At 50.6% G+C, this 10,845-nt stretch overlaps 1 protein-coding gene across 1 annotated transcript; it reads left to right on the top strand.

The window, feature by feature from the left end:
• The first annotated feature begins 28 nt into the window (after positions 1–28).
• On the top strand, positions 29–10,566 carry CUNH3orf18 (chromosome unknown C3orf18 homolog). The gene is made up of 5 exons (XM_054280867.1): positions 29–75; positions 3,335–3,729; positions 5,075–5,100; positions 6,519–6,648; positions 7,995–10,566. Exons 2-5 carry the CDS (start codon positions 3,496–3,498, stop codon positions 8,073–8,075), a joined length of 471 nt encoding a protein of 156 aa, XP_054136842.1. The 5' UTR covers positions 29–75; positions 3,335–3,495; the 3' UTR covers positions 8,076–10,566.
• The last annotated feature ends 279 nt before the right edge of the window (positions 10,567–10,845 follow it).

Below are 10,845 nucleotides of genomic sequence, written 5' to 3'. Positions count from 1 at the left end.
CGGCCCCGGGCGCGGCCCCAGGCGGCCGCTCCGCCCGCGCCCCGGGGGGACCGGACGCCTCGGCGGCAGCGCGCAGTAAGTGCCGGCCCGGCCGCCCCGGCGCGGGGGGCGCTTCCAGGGACGGGCGGGGTGGGCCGGGCCGCGCTGCGGGGGTGTCCGGCTGCGCCGTCCCGTCCCTCCCGCGGGCCCTGCGGGGCTGCCGCGGCCTCTCGGGGTCCGGTCCCGGGCGGAGCGGGGAGCCGGCTGTGAGTCCGCCTGGGCAGCGGGAAGGGCCCCGTAACCCGTTATCCGCCCGGAAACTTCTCGGGATGGGGAAGGAGGGACTTCCCGCAGGGATGGAGTGCGGGCAGCGGGGCAGGGGTGCTGCGCGCACGGCGCCAGGGCGGTCGCTGCCGATCCGGTGTGTGTCAGAGCGGGGTCACCGGAGCGGTGACATTGCTGGGGACGGGCCCGCGCCTGAGCCAGGGTGGGACGGGACCGTGCCCTTCTCAGACAGGGTGACAGCCGGGGAGCTCCGGGCAGCGGGCACACACGGTCGGGGTTTCCCGCTGCCCTGTAGCCTGGTCAGCTCTGGAGAGGTGAGGGAAGCCGAAAGTTCACCCACTGGGAAGCCACGTCCCGTTGCCAGCAGCAACACAGTGCCGCTTGTATTGCTGAGTTACTACAGATACTTCATCTTGGTGAAGTAATGAAGAAACTATACTTGTGATTATTCTTCATCCAGAGACCCTCTGACCAATTTTCATCCCTGTGACACAAAACTCTGTTCCTGTCACACTCAAAAGGAAACAGCAGCACAGAGATTAAAACCAATACTTCAGAAAAGGCACAAGGTGGGGCCCAGAACAATTCTCTGCATCTCAGAAGCAAGTAGCAGCTATCAGAGATCAGTTTGGAAATGCTGGCTTGGGAGAGAAACAAACGTGTTCTCCTTGTGTGCAGACCCAGCAGAGCCCAGCACAGAGCACTCCTGGCTGTGCAAAGAGCTCTCTTGGTGCAGGCAGTGGAACAATGCCAGCTGGCAGCAGCTGAGGATCTGGTTCCTCTTCTGTTCTATTTGTGCATGGACTGTGCTGGAACCTGCCAGTGATAGGTAGTAGCTGTCCCTGGCCCTACAGCTGCCATCAGAGGCTGGGAGTGTGCCCAGCCTGCAGATCAAACTTCAGCACCAGGATGACAACTGGGAAAGGGAGGTGGTGGGGAAAGATGATTCCCCCCAGCACTGCTATGTAAGCTGTGGGCCCTGGGCCATCCTTGCACTCAGCCTCCCTGTCTGTCTGTCTGCAGCCTGGACCAGGAGGAGCTGGGGAGCAGAAACAGCCCTAGCTGAACCTGGGAGTGGTTGTGTAAGCCAGGTCAGAAACCTCAGACACAGGACTGCTTTTAGAGCTAGGTCTGTGGGCATGGGAATCCTTCAGCATGAACAGGATGCCAAGAGCAACAGAGTCCCCATTCTCCCTTGACCAGAGTTTCAGCTGGCTTATTTCAACCCAGCCTTTTTTAGTTGTTCAGAACGGACACCACATTCAGCTGAAGGCCTAACCCATTTTGTTTCCAAAATTTAGGAGCTGTTCAAGATCTAGAGCCATACTCTGCAAAGCCCTTGGGCCTGCTTCACTCCTTTCATTTAGGCTCTTTTCCCACTCTTTATTTCCTTGGTAGTGACTTTTTAAAAAATGGGTATTATCATTATGGAAAGTTTCCCTGAATAGCACAAATTGATGGATCCTGCCTGAGCAGCTGCTCGATCTGCTCAATAATTCCTTCCCTTTCCCTGCTGGGCTGTCACTGCTGCTGCTGCTGTTGTTGTGACACTGATTTCAAATTTGCCATCTTTGTGCCCAAGTGTGCACTGCACCTGAGCTGTGCTGTGCTCAGGAATGGCTGGACAAGTCCAGGTGCCTGTGGTTTGTGCCAGTGAAGGGCACAATCCCCTTCAGCTGCAATGACTTACAATGTTAGGAGGGACAATGTTAGGAGGGACCAGACCAGAACTGTTACTATTCACATTTCTCTGGAAACTCCAAGGAGCCTGACAGTGTCTCCCAGGCACTTCAGAATTCCCCTGTGCTTCACAAAGTTGTTTCCAGGGGACTGAGACAGACCCTGCATGAGTGGCAAAGCATTTACCTGCTCAGGGAACTGCAGGACAAGTGGAGGTGAGTGCTCCAGCTGCTGACTGAGCACAGCACAGGCTGGTGCTGCTTGCCTGGGGTGCTTTCCTGCTCCAGCTGTTAGTGGCAGATGTTGATCATGCTGCTTCCTGCAGTTGTGGACAGCAGTAAGGCACCACAGTATGGGAACTGCACAGTAACCTTGCCTGGAATGGAACAGAGTGGGGCAGAACAATGGCTCATTTCTCTTTGCAGGCACATCTTTTTCTATTCAGAGCTCACTAACCCCTCTGTCCCAGCTGCATTCCAGCCCAGAGATGCAATGTCTGCTGAATTGCAGGGAAATTACCAGAGAACTGCCAGAGGTCAGCTCAGCTCCAGAGGTTGCTGCATTTTCAGGGAAGCAACTGATGGTCTAAAGTTACATACAGTGTTTTTATAAACAAAGTGTGCAAATACTTCCCACAGGCTCATCCCATGGTGTTTTGCAACTCTTGATCATTTGCACAATAGAAGTATGAAGCAATTAAAGCCTTTCATGTTCTCAGTATGAACAGATCTATCAAATTTCACAACTCCAATCCAAAATTGGACTAATTTTAAAATTAATATTGATAATTGCCAGTGCATGACTAAGCTTGAGTGGGTGCTTTCATGAGGGATTGAGAAATACTTGGTGTCTTTAGATGGAGGACTGATGCAACCCACTCTTTCCAGAGCACTGGGATGAGCAGCAGTGGGACAATGGATAGTGCAGGGACTCATCACAACAGGGAACTCCTACTTTGGATTAAAAAGCATCTTGAGATATGGATGCCTCACAGCTGAGTGTCATTTCACTGGGTATGTTCCCACTGATAAGGGGATCAATACAACTTTTCAAAAATTAAAAGCAAGAGACAGAAGCAGGAAGATGCTCTATCCTGGGGCAGATAGAGAACACCTGGTTCAGCCTGGGGCTACCAGAAACAAGGGTTCTGAGGTTGTCCCACACAGATCTCTAGGTGACTGCAAGGGGACAGAGCTGGAGTAATGATGGGAGACTTATCTCCAACTCCCAAGTGAATCAGGCATGACTTTGGGGGCTCTCAGCTTAAAAAACATTTTTCTTATTTTGAGCAGGCATTCAAAAACTGTGCTGGTGAATTGGGGAACTGTGGGAAAGGTTGTGCCTATCTCCAAGAGCTCTGCACTGCTCATTTGTTCTCATTCTGTCCTAGGCCAAGTCCAGTGTGGTTCCTACCCTGAGGAAAACCCATCAGTGGTGATGCTGCAGGAGAGGTCTCACGTGGGGCCCTGCATTGGAAGGGCAGCTCTGCAGTCCTGTAGCTGATGGGAGAGGACAACAGCTCAGTGACAGGAGCTACCAAGAGCTGGCAGGATGAGTTACAGCTCACCCTCTGTGCATGACCTGCATCACAGCACCCCCAGCACGGCCAAGCCAGAGCCAGGGACAGCTCTGGATGTGACTGTACCACAAACAGCCACCATAAGCCCTGAGACTACCACTTTCAACAGCACCAAAATCCCAGACATGGCCAGCACGGGACCTGGCATGAGCACCATGCTGCTTTCCTTTGGGATCATTACTGTGATTGGCTTGGCTGTGGCAATGGTAAGAGAGCCCAGCTAAACATTCCTGTCTCTTCAGGGTGGAGGGTGGCTAGAGGTTCTAGGACTGGTTTGCACTGAATAATTTATTTGCATTCTATTCAAGTCTCACCCAGAACTGCTGGGAACTGATAGTTCCTGAGATTCCTTTCTTTTTTAAGGCCTTTATCAAATGTTCCAGTATTTCTGCAGTCTCCCTGAGGTCTGATCCAAATGGGATGCTCAGCAGGCCTAGGAGCAGCCATATGGAGTATTAGTATTTGTTTTTAATAGCAATAGGAAGTTCAAGTAAAAGGAAAAAAAGCAGATTCTGTTCTGACTTGTTACCTGGAACAGCTGCATTGATTTAAACATTCTCTTGGCCCCCACCAGAAAGTTTATCCATATTAACTTTTCAACCAGACTGTTGAAACCATGTAAGTCCCCCCTGTGGACATGGGGTAAATATTTTTGAATTAAAGTGGCCTGAATCCATCTTAGCAAGACTCACCCTGGAGTGCATTTCCAAGGTTCTGCATGCTGGGTATCAGTCCTTGAGGGTTTGGTGTGTCACTAACCTTGCCATTAATGCTGTGGGCAGAAGCTTTCAGGTACCCCAGCTCTGGGCCCAGCACAGGCAGTACAAGGGCTGCAGCTCTCCTTTTATGTAACCAGATCATTTTCCTGCCAGCAGAGAAAAGAAGGTAGCAGCAAGCTCCCTTTCCTTGTGCAAGGAAGGGCTTCACTAACACAGCCATCAGAGGAGCCTACTGCAAAATTTCATTGCAGGCCCCAGGAGGAATTTTTCCAAAAGCCCTTAAGAAAACCTGGAAACAGTCAAAAGTTCCCAAGAGCAGCATCCAGCGTCTGTAGTTCTCAGGACAAGGCTGTGGAGGCCCAAAGCCTCCCTTTCTTCCCTGCACAGGCTGACAGAGGCAAGTCCCTGAGCATGCCCTCCCTCTTTGCTTCTTCCCTTTCTACTGGGGAGGGGGTAGCAGCACTTCTGTGCTGTAGGAAATCTGCATATGAAAATCACAAAGGGCAGCTTTTTCATCACTCTAAAATTGCCATATATGTCCTGCAGCCACAGAAATGTGCTGAGCTACACCTGGTAATACACCTAACACTTCTACTCCTACTAACACACCTAATAACAGGCCACTGAGCACTTAGTGTCAGACATGATGTGCTGCCAAGCTCACAGTGATGCATATGAAATGTCATTTTCATTGTCACTTCTGCCTTCCCCCACTTTGGTGCACAGTGACACCAACCTTCTCTACCTCTTTCCTGTGTACCCAAAATTGCTCTTCTCAGCTATTCCCCATCCTACTGGGACTGCTGTAATGATGCTTCTTTTTCTCCTTCAGGTTCTGTATATCAGGAAGAGGAAGAGGTAAGTAAGATCTGTTATTGGCCGAAGGGAACTCAGTGCTTCAAAATGCAGAGTGAGCTCAGGAGGAGATGGGGAGAGTGCAAGTGATGGCTGTGGGAGAACATGGTGTGACTGAGGCTGGCACACTGCACTCCTGGGACTGGGCATCCCTCTGACACCAGAGTGTCAAAGACTCCTCCACAGCTTTGGAAGGAGAATAAGGCTGAGCAGGAGGAGGTCAGGGATCCTACAAACTCATCACACTTCACCTATGAGATGCATCAAAACAGAGGAGAGGGTTATGGGTGTATAAAGAAGCTGGGAACTCCATCATGACAGGTGTAGATCTCAGGTTTCAGCCATTCCCAGATTCCTGTGTTTTCTAGCAGCCCAGGCAGGGACAGCAACTGGCAGCAGCACAGTGCAGAGATGCAGCCTCAGCCCAGGAGTTAATGTCTTAATTTCCTTGCTAAGCTCCTGGCTGAAAATAGAGAGGAGAGCAGCACACAGGGAGAATCCCATCTTGGTTCTTCTGTCTCACAGCAGGGACTCTGGCCATGCACAGACTACCAGCAAGTGCTGTTGCCCACTGTAAAATTTCCTAGCCCCGCCCCAAAGCCCAGGTCTGGGTGCTGCTGCAGGAGTAGTCAGTGCTTGGCCTGTGAAAGTAGCACTGCTGGAGATAATGGTTGTGCTGGTAAGCCCACAGAGAAGCAGGGGAAGAATGTGTCATCCTAACACTTGCCAAAGTAGATACTTGTGGTGACACTGCCAGTAACTGCTTGTATGTTTCTCTCTACTTCAAAACTCAGCTATAGCCAAAGGCAGGACTCAGTGTTCTCCCAGGAGCAACCCCATCCATCATCCAGCTCTGAGGAGACCCTTTGAGTAATAATTCATAGCTCTGTCTCTTGGAGCAATGATACAAGAGTAGGAACAGTGTCCACAGGCATCAGCTCCCTGTGAGAATCTCTCTTTCCTATTTTCTATTTATTGTTTATTATTTTCTGTTTAATTTTATGTACTTCAGCCCCAGAGTTAAAGTACTCTCAGGCCACTGGAGCTTGAAGTGAAGTGCAGTGTGGGCAGAGGGACAGGGGGAGAAGTCACAACATGCCAAGCCACTATGTTCCACTGTTTCTTTTGTCCCTCCACATAAAGCCAAATCTTTTAAGGTCTGCAAGAACTTAAATCCTGATTCCTCTGTGGGTAAATGCCTGCCAACATAGATTAGTGATGGCAATTAATCCCTGTAACTGCACTCTGGGTGTCTTGCACTCCTGCCAGATGTGTGTAGTAGGTTCTCAGCCTCATCCAGCAGGAGCCACAGGAGCAGAATCCCTGTGCAGCAGGAGAAGCAGGCTGCAGAAAGCCTCAGCAGTGGGGTGGGGAAGCAGCCTGAGCCCTGTCCTCACCAAGCCTCTCCCTCCCTGGGGCAGGTTGGAGAAGCTGCGGCACCAGCTCATGCCCATGTACAACTTCGACCCCACCGAGGAACAGGATGAGCTGGAGCAGGAGCTGCTGGAACACGGGCGAGATGCAGCTTCTTCCCAGGCATCACACAGCAAGGTAGGCAAAAACACCCCAGGCATCACACAGCAAGGCAGGCAGCAACCACCCCAGGCATCACACAGCAAGGGGGGCAGCAACACCCCAGGCTCACTGCAGCACTGCTCCCTGCACTGCTTTCCAACAGGGCCAGGGAGATTTTATAGGGCTGCAGGGTGGGGAAGCCACGTTAGACCTCAGGAGGACTTCCCCATCTCTGCCAGCCCTGGAGGTAGGGACTAGAGTGTTTCGGAGTGCTTAGCGTGGACTGAGGAGTCAGGCAGTGTTTGACAGGAGGCTCTCTCCTGCCCACTGTAACAAGAGGTAGGAGAAATTGGAAAGAAGGGCTTCTCACCACTGTTTGGGTCCAGCTTCAGTGTTGACTGTTCCCTTTGTCACCACTACTACACAAAAAGCCTTTTTAAAAGAGCCAGCAGGGATGGTTGGAACAGGGTCCCTTACCCAGTGACACAGCATGTCCTTGGAGCAGACATACCTTTCCTTTCATGCATTCCTTTCCAGCTGCTCTGTGTTGCCCATGTCATCCCCTGCTTTTCCTGTCCAGGAGCAGGAGTTCTCCCAAACAGTTCTCAGTTTCCACACACTCTACATCTTCAGAAAATCTGTAGCAAGCTTGGTGTAGGCAGAAAAGGAAAGAGGAAATAATAAATACAGTTGTAATTATAAAATACTTACCTTGAGACATTCTTAACCTGCTGAAGAGCTCAAATTTCACATTGGAATATAAAAGATAACCAACATGAAATATACTAGTTTGGAAAGCAGGAAACGTGGTGTATAAAAGCAAAGGATCTTGTTCTCTGAGTAGCACGTACTAGGACAACATCACATCCCTCTGTAATAGAGAGTATAGAACAGAGGATATAATAGAGGATAACTCTCCACATAGGAGGCTTACCTGGAGGTAGTAAAGGGGGAAAATTGTAAGGCCAGAGTTAACCTCAGCCCAGTAAAACCAGAATCATCCTGTCCAGGGACAGACTGGCCGGCAGGATGCCTCAGGTCCCTCTTGCTAATACTTGGGAAGTACAAGAGTTTAAAGATTCAATATAAAAAGAGAGGGAGAGTCTAAAACAACAGCTCAAGTTCATGCAAAGGCACAGTTCCAGGCCTTAATATCTCAAGCTTTTCATGCTGCCTTGTAGATATAAATAGTGAGACCCAGTAATCCAATGATGTGGGGATTTTAAACTGGCAGGGATGTGCTAACTCTCCAGGCAGTTGTGTTTTCCTGTCACAGCCTTGTTAACGCCTCGTTAGCCGGGCAGCCGCCCCTGGGAGGGGTGAATGGCTCCCCTGGGAGGGGTGAATGTCGTTCCAAGGTGCAGTCCTGAGCTCTCCTGCAGGTGCTGCTGCCGAGCCAGGGAGCCCTGCAGAGACCGAGTCGCCTGGTGTTCACGGACGTGGCCAACGCCATCAATGCATGACCGGGCCCTGCCCTGCCCCGGGATCCTGCTGACAACGAGGAGGATGAAACCACCAAAGCAGTGACTTCCTCAAGCATGGCTGATCCACTGAGCCCAGCTGGTCACCTGCTGGTTTGTGTTACACACGGGCACAGGAGGTGCCACCACTCTGGGAAATAAACCCTTTGTGAGGGCAGTGGTGATTTTCTGGTGTGTGTGTTACCATTAAAAGCTCCTGAGCTCCAGTTTCTGGGCTGGCACTGCCTGACACCACCTACCAAGCTCTGAGTTTAGGAACAGTGCCTGCTTTGTGTAGATTAACCTGTCAGAGCACAGAGCTGTGCTCTCTGGGTCAGGGAGGGAGAGAGGGGCACATCTCAGAGAACTTCTGCACTGGCTTTGTGTGCCCAGGCCCCAAGGAAGGTGATGGATGAGCCTCTCTGTGCAGTGACCACAGCCCTGGCCAGTCCTGGGGACTGGTGGCAAAGCCTCTTTGAGCCAGGAGAGCTGCCTGCCCCAGCTGAGGGGTGACCTGGGGCACAGCAAGGAGAACACAACCAGGGGATTATCCCCTCCCAGGCCTGTGGCTGCTGGTAAACATGCAGCACAGTGGTGTGGTAGCATGGGGAATTCACTGGCTTGAAAAAGTGAAACAGTGAAGACTTGGCTGATAACATCTTAATCTGAGCAAGTGGCTGAATATCCCAAATTAGAGCTACTGTACAGACAGAGGGGATTTCCCACAGCTAGAGCCAGGGACTATCACTGTCTGGCTGTGTGAGCCCTGCTGCTGAGCTAGGAATAAGAGGTTGGGCCACAAAGAGGACTTGAGCAGAATTAGGGTTCCAATACCATTTATCCCTTCCTGCTTTGGCTCAGGGAAGTTTCTACAGTGCAGAGTGTTATCCAGGAAAACACAGTAAGCTTTGAAATTCTTTCTTTTAAAAAAGGAAAAACATGTATTGGCTCAACAACAACCCAGTGTTTGCCCCCAGAGATGACTAACAGCTGGTTTGTACTTCCTTACCTGCCAGGACCTGCAGTCAGAGCCTTCTCTTCTTCCTGCTGAAGGGAACACAGAGCTTTGCCTTAGCCTCTGCTCGAGTTACCTGCTAGGAACAGGTAGGTGGGACTAGACAGGTAAGCCAGGGGTTTCCCTGGAGCCCTGAAGCATCTCTGCCTGTGCATCCTTCAGGGCTGCAGGAGGAAGAGAGTGCCAAGGGTTCTCTGGCCACCTTGGCATGTGGCAGTGCAGTGTGGGGGTCTGTTGGCTGAAAGCTTTTGGTGGGCACTGGCCCCGAGTGCTGCAGAGCAGCCACGGAGCAGCATCAGTGCCCAGCTGTGCCCTGATCACCTCCTCATCTTTGTGTGCTTACAGGCATTGTCAATCAGATTTTATTCCATCCACAGCACCAGTTAAAAGGGAATCAGGGCAAGCCAAACTTTGAATGCAGATCTAAAGCTTTATGCAAGGAGTTGTTTCAGAGTGGCAATTCAGGTACCATGTGCTTTGTTACAAGTTTGGACCTGCCAGTTAGTTTTTGTTCTTCCCCTGTGTGATTTTTCCCATATTCATTAAATGCAAACTCTTTCCTGGGCCTGTGCCCCTGACCCCTGCAGGGCACAGCTCCTTACCAGCCTTCCCTCTTCCAGCTTCCCTCAGGGCAGCTTTGCAGGGCTAAATTGCTTTAGTTTTTCAGTATCCAGCTGTCTTTTTAGAACTAGGGATTTCTGGGGGTATTTTAGGGGTTGGGGTGTGAAAAACAGCCCAGTCCTCCTTGCCAGGAGATGTGGCAGGAGGCACTCCCAGGCTGCTGCTGTATGGCCCCAGGGATGCTGCTGGAAGGAAGGTGCATGGGTACAAACACTCAGTGTAATGCACATTAGGTCCTTAGAATTTGGAGTCTGTCTGTGGCTATTCCCAGCCATCAGCTGAGAGACAAATACTTCCCAACATAGACACACACTTTGCAGCTCCTGCAAGTGCTCACTGAGAGCAGCCACAGCTGATTTCTCCCTTCCTGCCTGTCCCCCTTCCAGGCTCTGCAGCAGCACAGGGATGCATGTGGCAGTAGGGGTGTCCAGCTGTCTTAAATTGCAGCATTTTCCCCAGAACTCTTAGGATTGGAATTTCAATGGTTGTTTTAAACTCAACAAAAAGCAAGTGTGAGCTGAGCTGTTTCCTCAATGCCTCAGCCCAGTGTGTGCCCTTCTCCCAGTTCTGTGTGCTGCAGTGCAACAACAAACACACCTACACAGGACTTCTCCTGAACCACTCTCCCTGTGATGGTAGGCTTTGTCCTGTGATGACTGCCCTTAAGAGTAAAGAAGTGCAGATAATAAGACTAAAAGAATATTATGGGTAATTGCTGGGCTCATATTCTTTTAGTTCCATAGCGCCTCCTCTCACAGTTCTCAGATGTATAATTTAGCAGAAGCATTATGATGTAATTTAATTCAAGTGTTTCTGTGTTTTAAAGCATTGAAATATAATTAAACTATTTACATGAAAGTCTAGTGTGATTGTCTTTTTCTCCTGTAATTTGCAATTTCCCACAGGAACTGCTGGAGTGTTACCCCAGTATCTGCTGGTAATTTGTGTGCAGTGAATTCCCTTGCTCTTTCAAAAACTGAACTCAATGTGCAAAACTTGGAAGGGGAAGCTCTGTGGGTGTCAAAGTTTAATGTTCTACAGCACAGAAACTCAGATCCCTTCAGAAAGGCTTGCTGGAGAAGTCAGGAGGACAGGAGCTTCCAGCTGCCAGTCCTGGGCATCCAGAGCACAAAAAGA

The sequence above is a fragment of the Melozone crissalis genome, unplaced genomic scaffold (genome assembly GCF_028551555.1).
Source record: "Melozone crissalis strain CALT ecotype California unplaced genomic scaffold, PUWL_Pcris_2 ptg000029l_1, whole genome shotgun sequence".
In the NCBI taxonomy this organism is placed as follows: Eukaryota; Metazoa; Chordata; class Aves; order Passeriformes; family Passerellidae; genus Melozone; species Melozone crissalis.
This window is presented reverse-complemented; position numbering and strand designations above follow the sequence as displayed.

Bases quoted from the DNA above. Each gene is read 5' to 3' on its own strand.
- CUNH3orf18 (XM_054280867.1), top strand. From the start codon at position 3,496: ATGAGTTACAGCTCACCCTCTGTGCATGACCTGCATCACAGCACCCCC. The intron at 5,101-6,518 runs GTAAGTAAGATC...TCCCTGGGGCAG, and splicing joins TATATCAGGAAGAGGAAGAG to GTTGGAGAAGCTGCGGCACC. The intron at 6,649-7,994 runs GTAGGCAAAAAC...GCTCTCCTGCAG, and splicing joins CCCAGGCATCACACAGCAAG to GTGCTGCTGCCGAGCCAGGG.